Here is a 22,955-nt window from a genome sequence, read left to right as displayed (position 1 = left end):
CATCTACTTGAAACTTAGTACACATGTTCCCTATGATATGATCTTTCTAATTTTAATTCCAAATTAAAGTTTTGACCCCAATTTCACGGTCCACTGAACATGGAAAATTATAGTGCGAGTTGGGCATCTGTGTACTATGGACACATTCTTGTTTACCCAATTTCATGGTCTATTGAACATGGAAAATGATAGTGCAAGTGGGGCATCTGTGTACTTTGGACACATTCTTGTTTTAGATATTTAACTGAGCAGGGCCCTGTGTCCTCCCCAGGGCCATAAAGCAATGTGGTACCCTGGTGATTTTATTATAGAAAGTATAAGGGCCATGGTGTCATATTTTTGTAAAACCAGGGTGCTATTTGAAAATTCTGGGGAGAACACTGGGCCCCTAATTCATCCTGAAATAGTTAAATGACAAAGTTTGACAGTGAGCTTGTTGGCTCTTTTTACAAACAATATCCATTTGTCTAATATGATTGAAATGTTTAGATGCAGAAGTTATACTGTGATATGATAGAGAATGGCTATACTGTGGAGCTCATAGAAGACATTATGGAAGTGTTTCCAGTGTCACCATGGACACCACATACAGCATTGAAGGAAGCTGTTGGTCACCTGATACAGTTACTAAGGTAAATATATCATCACCATGGACACCACATACAGCATTGAAGGAAGCTGTTGGTCACCTGATACAGTTACTAAGGTAAATATATCATCACCATGGACACCACATACAGCATTGAAGGAAGCTGTTAGTCACATGATATAGTTAATAAGGTAAATATATCATCACCATGGACACCACATACAGCATAAAAGGAAGCTGTTGGTCACATGATACAGTTACTAAGGTATTTAAATATTTAATGATGCAACAAACGAAATATTCAAGGTATCTGTTAGTCACATACAGCTTCTTAGGTTAGAAAAGTGTAACTATGGATACCGCAGACATACCAAACAACAGCTGACTATTTGAACAGTACATTCCGGTTATTTGCCGAGCCTATTTGTCAGAAGAAATTATGCAATAAAGCGGAGTATGCTTATATCCGAAATGCCAAAATACGGAGTCAAATAACATCGATAGTGCAAATCAGTAAAGGAAATCCTGAAGAAAGATGAACGTCCATAATCCACTTACAACATATTGAATGATTATTTATTCTAATAAAAGTTATTTGTCTAGTGTCATGCATTTTATTTCATGGTTATTCTTTCAATAAAGTTTATAAACACATTTAGTTTTAGTTTATTTATGTACCGACTTTTCCTTTACCTGAGATACGAAAATAAAATTGTTCTAAAAATAGTTTTGTTTCTATGACCCGTATGTACAAATTATATTGTTTTGCTTTGATTAAAACAAACTGTTGAACAATGCTACACAGTTTATAATCATTGGATACAATAAATGTGTAATGAACTGCCTTTAATATGCAGTATTTACCGATTGCACAGTGATGTCACACTGTTACTTTAACCTCGTTAGTTTCGCTTATGCAAAGCAGTTAACAGGTAATGGGGCCCTGCACAGGTTATTTGCTGGACACGAGTGTTGAAAGTGAGAAAATATAATAATTTTAAGTGAATGTTCTTTACAAAAAATATAAAAAATGAAAGATTGATGTATGAAATTCCTCAACCATATATAAATGCCCTGTAATATTTAACATAAATGTAGATTACCCCTAGCCAAATTACGAGATTGCACATTGGATAATGATCGATAATTAGCAGGCGTTATTGTTTTAAAAAGACACCCAAAGTGTAATCTATGAACAATGTTTGAAATGCAATCAATAATTAACACCTTTTGAGATAGAAGATCATAGAATGGTTGTGTTTTTACAACAATCAGCTGATTGACATTTTTATGACCTCGAGGCTTAAAACAGAATATGGGAAACTTTACCTGTGTACACATCGAGGCCTTTTTTATAATCATATAAACACGAAAGAAACTGTACTTGTATACAGTTATTTATATAGTTTTGTATCACCATACATCTAAGGGGCAAAATAAATGGACAATTCAGTCACTTATATTAGAGAAAAATAGTGTTATCATGGACACCACAAACAATTTTTACAACTTAGTCAATGAGACAGCATCCAAATGATACTAACATACTAAATTATCTACAATTGCATCAATTGTATGGTGAACTTTATTTAAAAACATTATTTGAATTAGTTGAAATGTGATTTTTAATTACAGAGACCCAGATGAATTGGACAAAAAACAGATTCTTGCCAGACTTGAGAAAGTTGTACTTAATGTTGAAGAGCATCAAAATCAAGGGTAAGGCTAATACTTGTACTATTTGAATGAGTGTCTGTAAATAAAGCATGTTGCCCATTGTATTAGAACAGAAATGATAATCTTGAAATAAAATTATTTAAAATTGAATTCACAGAATCAAGACTTTTTTTTCATTAATAAAAAATCTAAAAATGTATAAAGATATGGAAACTAATTATAAAATTGTACTGTGTATTCATTATCATATGTAGGTCAATAATTTCATGGATTTTTAGGTAACACATGAACTTAGTATTCAAGTATTCAACAAAACATGGATACTGGTAATATAAAAAATATAACAAACCAAAGAAATCGAGAAGCTTTGAAAATACAGTCTTCTTCAATCCATATAAATAAATGAATCCCCAATACTAAGTACATGTATACATAAAAATTCATGATGTTACAGTGTTATAAATCTGGGCAAAATGATATCAAAATCAATTCTGGATTCATCTTTGATTCAGAAGATATGCCAATCGTCCATTTCTCTTATAGTGGCTTAATATTTTTCAACAAACATAAGTATAAAGAACCTCTTTTAATAGTAAAATAAGGATGACTATTTCTGTCAAGAAAACTTCTGAGATTGACATATGCAATGGTTAAAGTGAGAGTTTTTACCAAGAAGTATTTTTTTGTTCCATGTTTTATAGTGGTCTACTGTTTATATTTCAGTGGTAACCTGGTCTCCTCACAAGATGTTATGGTTTTATTGAGACCATTTTGTTCAGATGACAGGGTAGCAGTTCAACCAAGACTGGATGTCTTACATATGGTGGAAAAGGTATTTTTTGAAACAGTTAATTCATTTTTGTCGAGCCATCGACTTTAGTCGAAAAAGCGAGACTAAGCGATCCTACATTCCGTCGGCGTCGTCGGCGGCGTCAACAAATATTCACTCTGTGGTTAAAGTTTTTGAAATTTTAATAACTTTCTTAAAATACACTGGATTTCTACCAAACTTTGACAGAAGCTTGTTTATGATCATAAGATAGTATCCAGAAGTAAATTTTGTAAAAATAAAATTCCATATTTTCCGTATTTTACTATAAATGGACTTAGTTTTTTCTGCAGGGAAACAAAACATTCACTCTGTGGTTAAAGTTTTTAGAATTTTAATAACTTTCTCCAACTATCCTGGGTTTGTACCAAACTTGGACAGAAGCTTGTTTATGATCATAAGATAGTATCCAGAAGTAAATTTTGTAAAAATAAAATTCCATTTTTTCCATATTTTACTATATAAATGGACTTAGTTTTTTCTGCGGGGAAACAAAACATTCACTCTGTGGTTAAAATTTTTAGAATTTTAATAACTTTCTTAAACTATCCTGGGTTTGTACCAAACTTGGACAGAAGCTTGTTTATGATCATAAGATAGTATCCAGAAGTAAATTTTGTAAATAAATAAATTTTTTTTTTCCATATTTTACTTTTAAATGTACTTAGTTTTTCTGCGGGGAACCATTACATTCACTCTGTGGTTAAAGTTTTTAAAATTTTAATAACTTTCTTAAACTATCGTGGGTTTGTACCAAACATGGACAGAAGCTTATTTATGATCATAAGATTGTATCCAGAAGTAAAGTTTGTAAAAAGATTACTCAGTTTTTTCTGTAATTTACTTTTAAATGGACTTAGATTTTCTTACAATCATAAATAGTAACAAGAGGAATATTTTTATTTATTTTTTTCCTCATTGTTGTTGAGCCTGCGATTTACAGCAAAAATAGGCGAGAAACTGGGTTCCGTGGAACCCTTATAAATTTTATGTTAATTAATCTTCTTTTTCAATTTTTTGATCCAGACAAGAACACATTATTTGAAATGAAAATAGCTGTATTTGTTTAGTAAACATATTATTACCATCAGTGGACAGCTGCATTGTATAGTGAATTATAAAGAGATTACTTGATTATTATATTATACCCCCGCTTTAAAAAAGAGGGGGTATACTGTTTTACCTCTGTCTGTCAGTCAGTCCATCCCATGAAACTTTCGTCACATTTTTCTCAGGAACTACACATCCACCCTTTCTGTAATTTGGTATCAACATTTATATATGTCAGCCATACCGTGTGATGCGTTTTCAGATTCATCATTCATCGACTTCCTGTTTACCAAACACTTGTATGATTTTACACATGATAGCCAAGTTGAAAATTTTCGTCACATTTTTCTCAGGAACTGCAATACAAGGATTTCTGAAATTTGGTATCAACATTTATATATGTCAGCCATACTGTGTGATGCGTTTTCAGATTCATCATTCATCGACTTCCTGTTTACCGAACACTTGTATGATTTTACACATGATAGCCAAGTTGAAAATTTTTGTCACATTTTCTCAGGAACTACAATACAAGGATTTCTGAAATTTGGTTTCAGGATTTATATAAGTCAGCTATACTGTGTGATGCGTTTTCAGATTCATCACTCGACAACTTCCTGTTTACCGAACACTTGTATGATTTTACACATGATAGCCAAGTTGAAAATTTTTGTCACATTTTTCTCAGGAACTACAATACAAGGATTTCTGAAATTTGGTTTCAGGATTTATATAAGTCAGTTATACCATGTGATGTGTTTTCAGATTCATCACTCGACAACTTCCTTTTTACCGAACACTTGCATATTTTTACACTATTAATATTATCCACTTGCGGCGGGGGTATCATCAGTGACCAATAGCTCGCAGTTTCACTTGTTATTTCATTAATGTCCTGTGGCTAAAAAAATTATCTTAGCAAAGATCTCTAAAAACTAGGCGGTAAGCATAAAGGTTTCTACACAAGTTAAGTAACTTTTGTTATTGTTCAAAAAGAGAAATGGATCAGACAAAAGTTTGCAAAATAAGTAACATTTTGTCCAATAAAATTGAGAAAGGAAATGGTGAATATGTCAAAGCGACAACCACACGACCATATAGCAAACAACAACCGAAGGCAACCAATGGGTCTTCAATGTAGCGAGAATTCCCGCACCCGTAGGTGTCCTTCAGCTGGCCCCTAAAAATATGCATAATAGTACAGTGATAATGGACGTCATACTAAACTCTGAATTATACACAAGAAACTAAAATTTAAAATCATACAAGACTAACAAAGGCCAGAGGCTCCTGACTTGGGACAGGCGCAAAATTGCGGCGGGGTTAAACATGTTTATGAGATCTCAACCCTCCCCCTACACATGCATAATACATGCATTACTATACACATAAATGAATATACTGATTCTTCAGCTACAGTTGTGGGAAAGGATTTTTAGAAGCCTTTTTTATAGCAACAGTATTTAATATCCATGTCACAGTAGGATACTTTTTTTTTCTAGAGTTTCCAGTTAAGTGAGGAAGATTTAGTATTGTTGACATTATACAGAACTGAGGCTGTTGTCAAGGCAACATGGTCTGATATACAGGTATGTTATAAGGAGTTAAAAGTGCATGTAATTGTTTATCATATCTCCACCACATTAGCATTGAGGTTGACAATGACCACCTTAAGGATGTACTTAGGTGAAATATAAAATAATCAAGAAATTTAAATTGATACTCCATTTTGAAAGAGCACCAGTTAAGGAACAAAATAAGCTAAAAATATTGATAGGTAATGGACCTACTTTTCGAGATATTTGAGTTTTAAAAAAAGGCGGGGAAAAAAATTAAGAAATTGCTTAAATTTTGGAAAATGGCCTTTTATGACCTATTGAAGACTATTATACAGAGAAAAATGGGTGTTATAGGGCAATATATTTTACCCTGTATTGATTGAAAAATACCAAGGAGTCCGAACATTTTACACCAATTTCCAAAACCTCACCTAAGTACATCCTTAAGATAAATCTATAATTTAGAAAGATAACACTATTTTTTTGTAGACTGCATTCAGTCTTCAAAATTTCTAACCTTCTGCAAAAATGCATGTTGTAGAGCATTAATTTGCAGAAAGAAGACACTTGTTTTAGACTCAATTCATTATTCTGAATTATCTATACTACTGATACATAATTAATTGTCAGTATTCTGAGAAAGGCAACATTTTACAAAAAAAACAAAACAACAAACAACAAAGCATTTCTCAAATAGGTAATCACTGCACTTGTATCCCACCATGGTATAAGTGGCATTATGATGTAGGAAGGAAAAATGTAACAAGTTTAGCAAGACATAGTGGGATCATGACAACAACAACTTCAGTCAAGTATGATACATGAATGGGATTTTGTTTAATTCATATTAGAACATAATCAATATTGAACCAGTATTTTGAAATTTTCCACTAAATGTGAGTTTCATACTTACCCAAATTGTTTTTTTAGATAGAGTTGAATTTTCAGTATGCTTATCATTTTTAAATAAGACAGATTGCATGTTACATATTTGGTTATGAATTTTGTTGTATTGTTTTAACATTTAAAAAACTACAACACTAGCTAAAGACTTATTTATTTTTTCTTTGAAGCTAAAAGAAAGTGATATAAATACAGACAAGGCAAGGCACCAGCTGTTTTTACAGTTGTTGTCCCAGAGTACTAATTACAATCATTTTAATGCTATTTGTGACTTACTACAACTATGGCCTCAACTTAAAGCTGCAAGTAGCAGGTAAGTGCAATAGTGCTCTTCACAGTTAGTTCGGCCATATTGGGTATTTGATAGGGGGCAGATTTTTTAGAAAGAGGTGAATTGTATGAAAGAATGGGAAATCCTGTATGTGTTTCTAAGCAACTGCTCTGTTTTAATGATGTTTTCTCTTATTTTTTCACACTATTTTTACCTCCATTATTAAAATATGCCCCCTATCCAATATGGTCAAACTAACCGTGAAGAGCCCTATTAAATAGATGCAATATAATGCTGTTTATTATGTAATCAATCCTTAAGCTATAAATACAAATATTGACAGACTTTTATTTAAGTCTACAAGTAGGACTATTTAACTATCCCCAGCATCTAGTAATTAAGAAAGGATTTCGGGCATCCATCCATGACACGAAATCAATACATTAACAAGGGAAAAAATGCAAAAAACAAAAGAACAATGCTTTTATTGCTGTTCTTCATCTCAAATTTTTGAAACATGACAAAAACTGTCATCTCACTGCAAGTTCAAGACACATACAACTCTGTAGCCTGTTCTTAAAAACAAGAACAAAACAAACCACCATTTATTTACTGTCAATGCAGACATATTTGGAATGTTTTCATTTCTGTAAAATTTCAATGAGACTGGTTTCACAATTACAAAAAATCTGATAGCATCATTTGTATCCAACATTTTCCTAAAATATTATTACATAGCAATTTTTCGTCATTTTCAACAATTTTTTTAATTAAATGTACACTATAAATGCACTCATGAATTTCTGAATTTACAGTAGTTGTGCACTTTTTAAAAAAATTGTAGTTTACCTGAAACAATGAAATACATGCAAATTAATATCCTGTGAATATTTATGAATCCAAATTATGTTAATTTTGGGTGTTTATCTCCTTTGGCATGATTGATGTTGTATATATACACAGCTACTTTTGCATAGGTACTATTTTTGTACTCAAAACTTGTAGTACTGGAAAACTACTTTTAATATTCAGTACTATTTTGTTACTCTCAAATTATTGTAATATTTAGGTACCTGTATTTTACAGTACTTTATTTGTACTTGAAATTAAGGTACTACAGATTTTTTGTTACTACTGTTACATTTTCAGCATTTTGAAAGTTTTTCTATTTCAAATCTCTCAAAGTTATGATTTTCAAACATGGAATTTTGTATTATATCTGTACCAAAATATTTAGTACAAATCAAGTACTGTAAAATACAAGTACCTAAATATAACAATAGTTTTAGAGTAAAGAAATAGTACTAAATATTAAAAGTAAATTTCCAGTACTGCATTTTTTAGTACAGAAATAGTACATATGCAAAAGTAGCTGTGTAAGGTTAACTGAAAATTTACTTGCATATCTTCATTTCAGTGACCAAGAACAAAATGTTTGGGTAAACATATTTTGTGCTATGATAAACACCTCAGATTCTAAGACTGTATCATTGGTGGTTACAAAGTACAGAAGTATTAGTGATACTGTCAGTCTGGGTATTAAGGTATGTGTTTAAGTTCAAAAGTCTTGAAAAAACTGTTTTAATTAAAAGACTATCACTGCTGTATAATACTGATATTTCTATAAAGAGCAAGTGTCTAAAAATCTGTTTTGAATTAATCCAATTTAGAATACCTCAGCATTTTGCCATGTCAGTAACTTTTATAGCTTATACAATATAAGGAATGCTTATTGTTGAAGGCTATACAGTGCCTAATAGTTGTCACATCTTTTGACTTTATTAAACAGTCTTACCTCCCTTTATGAAAAAAACTGTTCATGCGACCCTTTGTTGCTTAATAGTCATTTTAACCAAGGTTTGCATAAATAGCAGGTGTCTTTGACCCATCTTATGCACCAGGTCTTGTTACCTTGACCAGTAACTTCTTATATCTAAGAGATTTGAATGTGGGTAAATTCTAAGGGAGTTACAAATAAGAAATAAATGATTTATGACTACATTTTAAGTGCTGTAAAAAGTACAGGTTATTCCAAAAGATATAATCAAGTGACTTTTAGATTCTATAAAATGAAAAATTTAAACATGTTTTATACTTTTTCAGTGTGTAAGACATGTGTATGACAAGATGATAGAGAAAAAATACACAATAGAAGGAGTGAAGTTTGTTTTATTGTCTACACATAAAGACATGTTGTCTGCTGCAATCACAGAACTAGCAGCTCTTGATGAGGTAAATTATAAATATTTCATTGACACTTGTCCAAACATCATTTCTATTTGGGTGAAAGGATCTGAACCCATCCAGCTTTTATGTTTTTGGCTTGTATTACTCAATTTTTTCACTCCTTGTCTCTTGTGAACGATTGTGATCATGAAAATGGTCCTTAAACATGATTGTGTGAAAATCTCTACAAACAATTGGACAGCTCCTGATTTTGTCTTTTCCATGATCAGCAATAACTATCATATGCCTTATGTAAATAACTCAAAGTTGACAAAAACATTAACAATCAACTGGTTTTTGGGCACTCCTTTATTCACCATGGAGATTTTTAAATCTGCTGCTGTTTTTTCATCTCAAATATTTTCAAAAAGCATGAAACAGCTTACTATTACAAATCACATAAAAAAAAATGAGACAATTTTTTGGTAATGGTATCATTTAGAGTATCCTTATGATATCAAACAAAGAAGATAGCAAGTATACACAGTTAGCATTTTATTTGGCTAAATAAAATTTGTGTGTATTTATTTTATATTATTGTTTTATTTAAGGCAAAAGATGATGAAGAGTTGTTTGACCTCCTGTTAAAGAGAAGTCTTCTGCCACAAATTGTTTATTCAGTTTATTACAAACCTGTGATTTGTTATCTGTTAGCCAATCAGAATGTGGAAGAACAATCACATGACTATATGTTGTTGAAAACAGTAGCCAATCAGCTGAATGACAATGGATTTAAAGCAGAGGCTGGTTCTTTAATGTTGCAGTCTAGATCAGCTCATTCAATGCTACAGACTTTTGGTTCTGCTTTGGGAGTGGTAGGGAAGTGGCTCAAACATTAATGTTGTATTAAGTTTATGATCAATAAATATGCTCAAGATTATTCTTTTTTCAATTGTTTCTGAAAAAAGAGCTCATTTTATCGTGTTACCTAAAGGAATAGTCAAAGGTAAGACATATGCTTGCTGTTTCTTGCAGCATCAACAATTTGAAAAGTTTGCAATAAGGTCAGTTATAGGGCTACTATGATTTATAGTATGCAGTTGGTTTAGCACTGATACATTTGATTTCCATGAAGATTATTTGGCTTTGCCCCCTCAATCATGGCCCATTGACTTATTGTCTTCAAAACTTTTGCATAGTCTATATGTTATTAACATTTGTGATAAGGTCAGTTTTAGATGAACCTCTACTTGAAAGTCATTTTCCTGTTGTATGCTGTTAAATGGGCACTAGCACATCTCATTTCCATGGAGATTTTCTGGCCCCATTTCTTCAATTGTTGTTCTTTGACTTTCAAACTCTTGGGTATTTTTCTTTACATTTTACCTATGGTGTCTGTTTGTTATGTTCACAAATCTTTGTCAATATAATAGAATTTGATGTGACTGTCATACAAGTGAGAGGTTAAGCTAGCTAGCAAACCAGGTTTAATCCACCATATTCTGCACAAGAAAATGCCTGTACCAAGTCAAGAATATGATATTAATTATCCATTTGTTTGATGTGTTTGGGCTTTTGACTTTGCCATTTGATTAGGGACTTTCTATTTTGATAGAAACCACTATTGTTTGTCAGATATTTGGTATACAGTTGTATTAACATTGGCATATCTTTTTCAATGCAGATTATTTGTACCTGCCCCTTCAGTAATAATTATATTTACTACCTCAATGTTCCTGTGGTAGCCTGTTGCTTCCAGTCCAGGAGATCACAGGTTCAAAGCCCCACTGAGTCAAACCTAGCTCTTGAAAATTGTTATTTGCTGCATCTCTGATAAACAAGTGGCATTAAGGACTTAGAGCAAAGACTCAGGTGGGACAATATCCCTAATGCACCTTGAAATGAGGAACTCAAAAGTCATGTGTAAACAAAAAATTTCTGTGTAGTGATATTTGACACATTTCTATGACTGAGCTGAACCATTTGTGTTAATTTAGAAAGTAGGGGAACACAGCATGAATGTGTAAGGGCTATTAAATGTGTTCAAAGTATTAAATTTTCAAAGAATTGATTGTGTTAAAAAATGGGATTTTTTACCATTAGGAGCCGCATCACAAAAGGATACTCTGGGTTTGCTAATTTACGGAAAAAGTAATCTCACTTCATACCCCAAAAAATTTAACCACATAGGTGAAAATGTCTCAGCTTCAAAACGAGCCATCATACATATTCAAGTTAACGATTTGGACTGAGCAACAGAAGAAAACATTACCATTACGGCCTTAGGAGAACTTAATACGCTTCTTGCCCCAGGTCAGCACAGTCATTGATAAATGTAAAGATTTTGTGTATTTGTCTATTTCTCAGATACTATAAGCACTATATTTGGTGTATGGAATGATTGTGACTTGTATTTCTCTGTCTGGCAGGTTTCTTCTGACCTTGACCCTTTTTCATAGTTCATTAGTCAATGTTTAGGTGTTTTTTGTGTAACTTTTTCAAGTTAATCTAATACTAAAACCAATAGGTTAACTTTATTTGGCGTGAAGAATGATTGTAAGATTTATATCTCTGTCTGGAAGTCCAGCATTGTTTATCTGAATTGAACTCATGTTCATGATGTTAATTTTTCATGGTAATATTTTTTTTCACACATACTATAAACAATACCGGTAGGTCAATTATATTTGGTATATGGTGTACATGTTTGTCTGGCAGGGTTCATAATATGATCTTTGGGGCGATATCTTTTTGCGCCAAAAACAAACTCTTTTGCGCCACAACTTAATTGTGCCAATACTTCTTTTGCGCCAACTTATTTTTAAAACTATAGGTATCATTTGCGCCAATAAAATAATCATCTAATTGCGCCAATTTTATTCATTTTTATTTATTATTCATACATGTAACAACTTATAATAAATGGTTGACTTCCCTCTTCCTTTATACAGGCCTGGGACTTGCAGTTCTTGCAACTTTCACCAAATATAAAAAAGAAGATGTGGTATGATTGCCAAGCAGACAACTATCCACAAAAGACGAAAATGACACAAAAGTCTGAAAACATTTTCTTGTAACAAGCTTCTGATTTTGACGGCAACAGACAAAATACTAAGGGAATATAATGTCCATTCTTAAAGCAATGTATAGTATAAAGTTGTTTGAAGTACACCATGTATTTTGGAAAACATTTAAAGATTCCATCAGCAAAAAAATCATCTGATATTATACAATTGTAAATCAACCTCGCATCCTAATAAAATTATCTCGCTTTCTTATCCAATATCCTGTGAAATTCTGCTTGATTTTTAAGCTGAGCCGGATGCAGTTTCTTCGCTCTCTCTATACATTGACTGACGCACACGTTTTAAATCTTTCTTTTCTAAATTTTTTTCTTTAATTTTGAAGAGCTCTAAATTTATCATTTTTGAAGGTCGCTCTGGCAACATTCGTTTTTTTCCCCAGACATCTTGACTGGTGAAAAAATATTATTTTACTAAACAATTTATTTTTTGGTGAGTTTTCTTAAATTTCTTAAGTTTTCGGTTAAATCTTAAGTGAAAAGGTTAACTATAGTACATGTATGATATAGGTAAAACATGTTCAGGTATGATATAGGTAAAAATATTTACAGGTAAATGTGGCGCAATTTCATTTCATTTATTGGCGCAATTAATACCATCAAAATAAAAGATAGTGGTGCAATTAATACCTTTTCAAAACTACAATTGGCGCAAATTGATTCTGCCCGATCTTTGCCTCATTATATGGTTTATTGCACAATGTTCAGTACAGTTTTCATACACCTTTATTTTAATAATTTTTAGCGTGCACAATTTATTGTAAAGCCTCTGCATCATTATTGCTACAGTAAATTTTACCAGCATTATTAAAATTTCTCAAAAGAACTTCTTTTGATGATTGAGGTGTAAGCCTGTAAAAAGCAAGAAAAGAAACAAAAATCAATAAATTCAAATTTTTATTTCATTTTTTATAAGACGGAACACTTGGAAGCATACAACATGATACATATCACTGACTTAATACAAGCTTGTATAAAATAATGAGTCGAGTATGTTAACATGAGGTATAAATGTACAAAAAAACATGTAAATATATTATGACAATTATAGGGTTATAAATAGGAATGACGCAACCAATGAATTTTGAAATACATGAGATGCTTTCTAAAAAAATGCATACTGGTATATGATTCAAAATACTGTTGTATTTCCAATAGGATTAGAATATAATATGCACACTTCGTCTTTAAAACTGGCATTTTTGATTCTAGTACAAATGACACAATTTATAGAAAGACACTAGAAATTTTTCAATAATTAAAATATACACATTAAAAAATGTGGGGTTTTCATTCAGGGCCCTCATATAATGAACTTTTTACCAACCACAAGAAATTAGGTCAAAACACCAGTTATAATAATTCATATGATTTTTCACACAGTTGCTGTTTACAACAATATCTTTTAAAATATTAGACTGGCCTATATCTGTTGTACGTAACAATCAATTATTACAAATTATTAGACAAACATTTAAATATCTTGAAAAACAACTTTCTAAACCCTTTCCTTCATAGGGACGCCTTTTGACGCCACCCCTTAACTCCATAATGACGCCTTTTGACGCCTGTGTAGTACCTCAGTTGAAATGCTTTGACTACAAAGTGTCTGCAGTTGACTTAATAAAATTTGTATCCAATATGAAAAGGAATATTGTAGGAATATCCAACTTTAATTTATTCGATGAATTATTTGTTTTTTGCAATGGATTAATACTTTAAAGCATATTTTTAGCATTTTATTGAAAAATCCTTATGCGAATCAAGTATGCAACAAAAAAAATTCAATGGAGGAAAGGGTTAACATGTCATTCAATATGATGCATTTTGATCTTCAGTCATTCTTGATCTGGAAAACACCGATTGACTTAGTTGTAAATCACTACAAATGGAATAAAAAAATCTAATCCTGCAACTCTTCAACAAAATCTCATTGTAATCTATAAATTATTATTAACAATTTATGTATTACTTCTTATTCAGACACACTCAATACTGATCTGTGTCAAAGAGGTGCAAAAGTCATAATTATACCTTTAGGTAACAATATTTTTTTTATAAATGGAACAATTAATGATGTCAATGAATTACAAACATGACAATGACCAAAGGACTTACAAAGTCCACAAAAACTTCTGATGAAACAAGATGAGACTAGACCCTTCTAAAAATGGACGAAAATGGTGCTCAAGAAGGTTAACCCGCTCTTGCTCTACAAGTGATAAAGGAATACCTTTGGCATGGGGCATATAGGACAAAGTTTGAATAATGCTATCCCCAAAAGAAAATTGTATATGCCAAAACACACACTTTCAACAGAATTCCTGGATCCTTGCATAAACCTTAGCTATTTGTAATGACGTTTAATGTTTTAAAAGAATTAATATATTAAAGCCAGCTTTTTTTTATGATTATAATATAATTTTTATTCAATACATGGAGAATTTGTGATTTAGAAGACATGTCACTTTCTTATCCTGAATAATTAAATTTCATTCAACAGTTTAATTTTGGAAACTTTTGTGATGATCATATAAATATCGGTAATTCTTAACATATACTCGAATACTAATTTAGTTTTATATACATAAGAATATTTGGTGTATGTAAAACATTGAATTATCACTTATTTTTTGTTTTTAATAACTGTTATTGTTGTACTATCGGTTCAACAATATCATACTTATTACTACCGGTAATGCCCAATGGATCCAACATATTCCAATATTATTTTCATTTCAAACAAGCAATATCACCATGACAATTTTACACCTTTTCATCACAAGAAAAATACAGCTTGACAAATAATTTGCCATACAATGAACTTACAGTAAACAAGCCTGCTTTGTTAAAAGAGTATAAATGGCTTACATTATTAAGCAAACATTTCTATAATTTACTCTCTACAAGAGCTAAAGCTTTCCTCACAGTTCATGATATATCACTATAAAAACCAGTACAATCCCCTAACCGTAACGTCCCCTGTACTGTTGCCTTTTTATGATGGACAAATAAAAGTTCACTGGTATCATCTCTCTAGGTCACCTTTTGGACGATTTTCTCTCCATTTTCTTTCTTCGCAGGTTTTGCAACATTTGACCTTGACGAACATTTTGTTACAATGTCCCATACGCCGTAAAGCACGACATACTTTATAACTCATTACATTACTGTCACAAGTGTGTTTCTTTAGCTCTGAAAGATAATAAAAACATGTATACTAACTTGTAGTTATTTTTACTACCTTTATTTACAGGAATTGGTTATTTTATCAATACAGCTATTCAAGAAGCATTATCTTAAAATTATTTTTTTTGTCATAAAACAATCACTGAAACTATCTTTTATATCTATTGACTGTTTTTATGTTTTGGTGTATTGAATGATTTAAGCAGATATTCAGTAATAAATAAGTACCTCTATCTTGATTAGGACAGGCATCTGTATTACAGTCTTGAGATTCTGCTGGTTTTAGAGGTTCTGGACAACCAACAGCAATTCTTTGTGATGTCATATTCACACATTCAACCAACCGTATCTGCTGACCACCATTACATGTTTGTGAACACTGAAAATAAAAATAATTCCGATAAAATGGGCCCAACTTTCAAGTAAATGTGTTTTTATGACCCTGCCATAGCTGAGAGGTTTAAGGTTTATGCTTTTCCCTCAGTCTGTGCTTACATCCCAAAAGTCTGTCCTCTTAACTTTAACCAAATTTAATAAAAAACTTGTACAAAATGATTATTACAGTCGATTCCACTTAATTGCATACCGCTTAATAGCATAATTCGGTTAATTGCATACTTTTCTCCTGCACAAAACCATTTCCCATTCATCTAATGTTAAATTGTCCGGTTATATGCATAGCCTTACAAGTGGCATTTCGGTTAATTGCATAGAAAATAATCGCCAGCTAGATATGCTTAGTTAAAACTGACGAGATTTTTGACCGGAAATGGCAATTTGGTAAGTATATTTTTCTTGAATGCATCATTATTTTCGTTATTATTTCACATTTACTTCTGTGTTATTTGAATAAAGTTTTAAAACAGTTTCTTTCGTGTTTATATGATTATAAAAAAAGTCCTCGATGCACGTACACAGGTAAAGTTTCCCATATTCTATTTTAAGCCTCGAGGTCATAAAAATGTCAATCAGCTGATTGTTGTAAAAACACAACCATTCTATGATCTTCTATTTCTAAAGGTGTTAATTATTGATTTGGTTTCAAACATTGTTCATAGATTACATTTTTGGTGAATTTTTAAAACATTAACGCCTGCTAATTATCGATCATTATCCCATGTGTTAATCTCGTAATTCGGCTAGGGGTGATCTACATTTATGTTAAATATTACAGGACATTTATATATTGTTGAAGAATTTTAAAAATCAATCTTTCATTTTTAATATTTTTTTAAAAGAACATTTACTTTCAATTATTATATTTTCTAACTTTCAACACTCGTGTCCAGCAAATAAACCGTACAGGGCCCCATTACCTGTTAACTGCTTTGCATATATCATATAAAACTAACGAGGTTAAAGTAACAGTGTTACAACACTGTGCAATCGGTAAATACTGAATATCAAAGGCAGTTCATTACACATTTATTGTTTAAAATGATAATAAACTGTGTACCATTGTTAAACAGTTTGTTTTAATCAAAGCGTAACAATGTAATGTGTACATCCGGGTCATAGAAACAAATCTATTTTTAGAACAATTTTATTTTCGTATCACAGGTAAAGGAAAAGTCGGTACATAAATAAACTAACAAAATGTGTTTATAAACTTTATTGAAAGAATGCACAATGAAATAAAATGTATGACACTAGAAAAATAACTTTTATTAGAATAAATAAGCATTCCATATGTTGTAAGTGGATTCAATCATGGACGTTCATCTCTCTTCAGGGATTCCCTTTACTGATCTGCACTACCGATGTTATTTGACTCCGTAGTTTGGCATTTCGGATATAAGCATACTCCGCTTTATTGCATAATTTCGTCTGACAAATAGGCTATGCAAATAACCGGAATGTACTGTACCACAAAACTCAGATCAAGTTTGGCCAGTGTCACTTTTATGATTCTGGAATTATGCCTCTTTATAAATTTATTTGAGCAGGGGCATCATCTATGTCCCGTGGACACATTCTATTATTGATGAACATAAAAAACATAGGCTTACCACAATTAAAACATTTTTTACCAGTTATGTAAAGGGAGATAATATTCTGTCTAATCATTTAAAGGGAGATAATATGTCTAATAATATAAGAGGTAGGTATGTTTGTCTTTTTCTTTTGGCCATGGTGATATACCGTATGCTTTTCAACACTTTTTTTTATAGCTCCAAATTTTACCTGAACTCTCAATATATTCATGTTCATTATAGAAAGCTGTAATAATTGTTTGATATTTTACCTTGCTCCACTGGCCTTGGATCCATGCAAGGCATGCTGGGACTTTACAGTTTTGTAGGTCTGTTGGTCTTTGATCTGGATCACACTGATGTTTATCAGGACAAGTTACAGTTCTCTTCTGTACAGCATAGCCACAAGTAGAAGAGCACTAAAAGGATAAAGAATAATTATTGGGACTACTGCTGACTCAAATAGCTAATTTTGGCTTTGCATGATGATGTTCTAGATATTTTACAATGTTTAAAAGTGCAATGAATATGCTAGAAATAATACAATATGCATCAGTTACAATAAAGATTGATTGGTTGATTGTTGTTTGTTTTAAGGTGGTACCTAACACTATAGGGAGATAACTCTGTAAAGTCTGCTTAACGTTTTAACTACGTTGTGTTGTAAAAAGGAATAAATGTATTAAGCTTTTCAATGATCAAAATTGTTGTTTGTCAAACTGCTATATAACCAGTGTAATTTTTCTGACAAAACAGTTGGTTCAAATTTTTAAAATTTTTTATATTTTTGTTAAAGTGTCAAAGTAAACACTTTGTCAAAATTTCATGAAAATTAAACGAGCCAAATTAATTTTAGTTTAAGTGTTGGGTACTGCCTTAAGCCATCAAGCATAAAAGAATAAGAAACTTCAATACGTTATGTTTTGTATACTGTTGATGGTCTTTTGATCATTTTTCGTTTTTTGCCATGGTGTTGCCAGTTTGTATATGTCTTATGAGTTGGACTGTCCCTTTGGTACCTTTGGCCTCTCTTTTTCAATGTTTCTGATTTATTTGTAGTTGTAAAGAAACAAATATATTTTATTTATCAGATACAAAGTCATAATACCTAATGACAGTGTTATAATAGTATCAAAATTGCTAACCTGATTCCATGGTGAAGTTTTCCAATCTCTACATTTCTCTATGATACAAGATTTGATGGCTGTTGGTTTGGTCAAAATGTCACAATCTTCTTCATCTTTAATATCACCTGATGTCTCATTCTTACACCACACCTGGCGTGTTTGTACTCCATATCCACAGAGACGTGAACACTGTTTAAAAAAAAAATTACAATTAAATTCAAAGCATGAACACATGCAGAAAATGATACATCAACGGGATAATTTAAAAATTAATCATAAAAGGGAACTAATTAGTTGTAGAATTATGTAATGGCACACCTGTGCATCACAATCAAAAGCACAAAGGAATTATTTACCTGAAAAACTATAAAAAAGTTTTAACAAAGAATATAAAACATTTAATTTCTTATGTTGCTCACTTCTTCCCATTTGTTCCCTTGTGAAGAGCTGTCTTATTTTTAATCATAAAGTGACCATATATTTTTTGTTCTATTATTTAACAATTTTATTTACTTGCAAATACCTTACAAACATATATAACAATTTTCTCACCTCAGTCCAGCCATCCACTGTCCATTTCAGGTCGTCTTCCCCATTGCTATTTGTAAGTATATGTAAATTATCTAAAAGACTGTCCACACTGATAAGGTCAGGTAAAGGTCGTCTCATTCCATCAGGAATCCTTCCTGGTCCCAGTTCTTTTATATCAACCTTGACCTCTGTCTGACCTATATTTTCTATCCCTTGAATTTGATGTTTATGTTGATGTTTATCATTACCAGTCTGACTCTGAATATCTACAATATCCTCATCCACAGCTTGTGGGATCGTTATATTTGTTTTTTCATCATCACCGCCTTCTTTGATTGAAATTGTTAATTCTTGTGTTTTATTGGCTGTAGTGTCTATTACATTATTAACATTACTAGTTTTGTTATTATGAAGGTCATTTTTGGAAACGGATTTAGAAACATTATTTTCATCATGACCAAGCTCTATTACATTATACATGTCAGGAACATCTTCAAGGTCTTCCTTTATATTTTTGTCATCAGTCGACATTTGACTGACCTCTGACTCAGGTAAGCCAGTAGATTTATTTTGTAATTTGTTATTATTTTCACTAGATTCAGATTGTAAACTAAAGTCCTTGGGTCCAGAAATATGCATTTCTGAGAATATATTATCCATGTTTCTTTCCATTCCATTTTTAAATCCACCTTCATGTAATTCTACTATTTTCCCATTGCCAAGATTTACTTCTTCTAATTTAGCATTTCCATCATTATTATTCAATAAATCTTCTTGTGTATTGCCTTCTAACATAGTATCTTTGTTATTTAATTTTTCATTTTCATTCGATATTCCATTTGAATTTGAAACTTCTTTAGCTTCTGGTAAATATTCATGAATATTGAATAAATCAGCTGTCGCCATTTCTTTTCTTGTTGTCGTAGGAACTGAAGTTGATGTTGTGGTAGCTGATGTAGTGGTTAACTTTGTAGTAGTTGCAACAGTTGTTGTGGTTGGACAAGTGTGAGTATTACAAGGCTCCTGATTGGGTGGCTCAAGGTCAAGATCACAAAACTGGCTACTAACACAAGATACTTTTCTAACTCTTGTTCCACTATCACATTCGCTTGAACACTAAAATATAGAAAAAGTTTACACAATTCATAAATAGAAATGAAGATCACAACATATTTTGTGTTTATAATCAGTTTACATTTCTTAATAACAATGAACTTTTCAATTATATATTTCAATTTTTAAGATATATTGACTGATGTTTAACATACTATTGGCTATTTCGGGGCCTAATTGGTGGAGGAAGCCAAATTGCCCAGAGAGAGAGAGACCAACTTTCATCAGAAAAAAATCAAAATCTTAGTCAATTAAGGTAGAAATAGATTCCGGCCTGCAGCAATGTTCAAACTCACAACTTACCGGTAAGTGTTGATAGGGCAGTTAGAAAACACTAGCTGTGCCTGTGAGTTAAAATGGAAACAAAAAATTTATACAAGTGTTTTGAATTGTACTCACAATTCCCCATTCCTCTGTGACCCAGTATCCGCAAGAAACATTGCTACACTTGGACCAGGAGGAAGGCATGGATGCAGAATCACATCCAATAGATAGATCTATACAGGTCACAGTTCTGGTTCTTATACCACACACATTTTCAGCACACTGCAAAATTAAGGGAGTGGTATAAGATTATTTGCAGCAACGTTTTATTTTAAGTAAACAGAAGAAAATAAAAAGCAAATATTTTCTTCACTCAATGTCTTTGATATATCATTCTTTATTAAATTATAAATAGAATGTGAATCTAAAATCTAAGACAAAAATTTGAATTAATCTCAAGTATTTCTAATCACTGAAAAACTGAATTTTTTGGAAATTTAATTTTGAGTTATGCCACTTTGTACCAACTTTAAAATTTTATGTTCTTTGGCAACGTTATCAATACACCCGATATTCAATATATGAACTACTTGCAGTGTCATGGAAAAATTACAAAAGGGAGATAAATCCTATTTATCTCTTCAGACAATTACTTACAGAAGACCAATCAGTAGTAACCCATTCACTGGTCCCGGGACAGGGAACTTTTTCTCTACACCTCTCTGCCTCAGCTGGTTTTTCTAGTTCCTCACACATAGTATCTTCTAGGGCTATTTGTTCATCTTTCCCAAGACTCCTCACACATATTACAGTACGACGATGGATACCATCATTACCACATGTGACAGAACAATGCTGCCATGGTCCTGTCCACCATCTTAAAAAAAACATTCCTTGATTTTAATTGAGTAAAAACATTCCTTGATTTTAATTGAGTAAAAAACATTCCTTGAGGTACTGTAAATTTAGAAATTATTGCTTGCATTTATTATTGCAATTTTGTCAATAAGACTAAAATGCAATTTTTATTTTTGTGATATTGAGGAAAATCCTATTTTATTTATATAAAAAATTGAAAAAAAAATCTTTTTATAAATAAATGATTTACTGAAAATGAAATAAACTTCTACCCAGTTAGCTTTTATCATGCTATTAAATTGTTTTCAAGTTGAACTGGTTTTTTTTTATATAAATACAATCGATATTGTTCTCTGCAGAGTTCATTCAATGAGAACAGTTGCAATCATTAATTTCACGTTATAATTTTGAGGCTGACTGATATTTGCAGAAATTTAATTTTTGAGTTATGGCACTTTGTACCAGCATTGAAATTTATTTTCTTTGGCAATGCTATCTATGCAGATGGAAGTGTCATGAAATAGTTTCAAAGGGAGATAAATCAATAACTGTGGATTCATTATTATTCATGAAATTCCTGATTTTCATGGATTTAGTTGGTATACCGGTAGGTAAACCACATATTTAGATGTTCTACAAATTTCCATTTTTTTAACAGACTAATATGCAAATAAAAAACCATAAATTCAAATATCCTCTAAAATATCCTAAAATTTGAACCCATGAAAAATAAATCAATACACTGTAGATCAAAGAGAAAATTACCTTGCTGGGCAGAGATGTGCATTACACACTCTTTGTTTATCATCAGGATTAGATGTTGAGTTACAATAAATATCATCTACAATTCCTGCCTCTTTCTCCACACAAATAACTTCAGATCTCTGTGTACCTAAAATAACATACAATTCCCTGTACTTAAAAATCGTTTACCCAACATCTAAATCATTTTATTCACGAGGTTAAGCAAGCAACAAATAATTAATTTTCTTTTTCAAATCTATATCATATTGAGCTCCTTTAAAACTAAAGTTGTAATAATATATATGATATAGATGCTCCACTTAAACATCTATCCCATACCATATATCATTTGCCTTATAACATATTATTTTTAAGACATATCCTGTCTCACATGCAGTGGCAGGCTCATGAAGTGTAGACAGCTTATATCCCCACCCCTTTTATTAAAAAAATAAATATTTTTTTACCATGAATTTGTCCATTTTTTCCCACTCATTAAGCCACTTCTTTTTTAGTCTTTATAGTAAATTATATATATATATATAGGTTTTCCTAAACAATATTAAAACATACCTCCTCCACAAGAAGATGTACAATGAGTCCAATCTTGATAATGCCATGTAAAGTCAGGTGGTCTCATGTCGGTAAAGTTCTCTTTTGGTACAGTATATTCAAATCTAACACCAGGATTTCTTCCCTGGAGCAATAGCTGTAATGAAAAAGAATCCTTCCAATGTCTAGTTCAGTAACAACCACTTTTATAATAGAACAAAATCTCTTAAAAAATTTAGCTTTTTTTTCATCTATACAATGTTACAATAGAAAATTCATAATTTGGTAGATTGACTGTTAAAACCTTATCAAATTTTCAATCCCAGGTGTTTTTTTTATCCCCAAAAAAACTTCTCCTGTAAGAAGAAATTTTAACAATATCAAGGACACCATAAAATGCAGCATCCCATGGTAGATTGCTATCAATTAACCTTGACCTATACTTTAAATTTCTGAATGCTTTTACCATAATCGAATA

General features: G+C 31.5%; 3 protein-coding genes across 3 annotated transcripts in view; 2 read left to right on the top strand and 1 right to left on the bottom strand.

Annotated features, from left to right (window-relative positions):
* The window catches only part of LOC143071066 (NBAS subunit of NRZ tethering complex-like), a 57,949-nt gene extending 55,637 nt beyond the window's left edge, over positions 1 to 2,312 (top strand). The window contains exons 45-46 of the mRNA XM_076245142.1: positions 490 to 632; positions 2,225 to 2,312. Coding sequence (XP_076101257.1) covers positions 490 to 632; positions 2,225 to 2,312 — 231 coding nt within the window. The remainder of the gene's footprint in view (positions 1 to 489; positions 633 to 2,224) is intronic.
* Positions 2,313 to 2,996: 684 nt separating this feature from the next.
* On the top strand, positions 2,997 to 9,984 carry LOC143072678 (NBAS subunit of NRZ tethering complex-like). Its single transcript, XM_076247749.1, has 6 exons — positions 2,997 to 3,098; positions 5,648 to 5,734; positions 6,778 to 6,920; positions 8,296 to 8,422; positions 8,982 to 9,110; positions 9,656 to 9,984. The coding sequence occupies exons 1-6, from the start codon at positions 3,018 to 3,020 to the stop codon at positions 9,941 to 9,943; spliced, it is 855 nt and encodes a 284-aa protein (XP_076103864.1). The 5' UTR covers positions 2,997 to 3,017; the 3' UTR covers positions 9,944 to 9,984.
* Positions 9,985 to 13,009: 3,025 nt separating this feature from the next.
* LOC143072677 (A disintegrin and metalloproteinase with thrombospondin motifs 6-like) overlaps positions 13,010 to 22,955 on the bottom strand; it is a 53,167-nt gene continuing 43,221 nt past the window's right edge. Inside the window, exons 17-25 of the mRNA XM_076247747.1 lie at positions 22,499 to 22,634; positions 21,947 to 22,073; positions 20,981 to 21,200; positions 20,459 to 20,605; positions 18,968 to 20,062; positions 18,434 to 18,604; positions 17,561 to 17,707; positions 15,544 to 15,694; positions 13,010 to 15,321 (exon numbers count right to left, since the gene is read on the bottom strand). Coding sequence (XP_076103862.1) covers positions 15,155 to 15,321; positions 15,544 to 15,694; positions 17,561 to 17,707; positions 18,434 to 18,604; positions 18,968 to 20,062; positions 20,459 to 20,605; positions 20,981 to 21,200; positions 21,947 to 22,073; positions 22,499 to 22,634 — 2,361 coding nt within the window. The 3' untranslated portion in view covers positions 13,010 to 15,154. The remainder of the gene's footprint in view (positions 15,322 to 15,543; positions 15,695 to 17,560; positions 17,708 to 18,433; positions 18,605 to 18,967; positions 20,063 to 20,458; positions 20,606 to 20,980; positions 21,201 to 21,946; positions 22,074 to 22,498; positions 22,635 to 22,955) is intronic.

The sequence above is a fragment of the Mytilus galloprovincialis genome, chromosome 4, assembly GCF_965363235.1.
Source record: "Mytilus galloprovincialis chromosome 4, xbMytGall1.hap1.1, whole genome shotgun sequence".
In the NCBI taxonomy this organism is placed as follows: domain Eukaryota; kingdom Metazoa; phylum Mollusca; class Bivalvia; order Mytilida; family Mytilidae; genus Mytilus; species Mytilus galloprovincialis.
This window is presented reverse-complemented; position numbering and strand designations above follow the sequence as displayed.

What these genes read in the sequence shown, in the direction of transcription:
- LOC143072678 (XM_076247749.1), top strand. Translation starts at nt 3,018, where the DNA reads ATGGTTTTATTGAGACCATTTTGTTCAGATGACAGGGTAGCAGTTCAA. An exon ending in TCTTACATATGGTGGAAAAG is followed by an intron (nt 3,099 to 5,647) that starts GTATTTTTTGAA and finishes TTTTTTTTCTAG; the next exon opens with AGTTTCCAGTTAAGTGAGGA. An exon ending in AACTAGCAGCTCTTGATGAG is followed by an intron (nt 9,111 to 9,655) that starts GTAAATTATAAA and finishes GTTTTATTTAAG; the next exon opens with GCAAAAGATGATGAAGAGTT.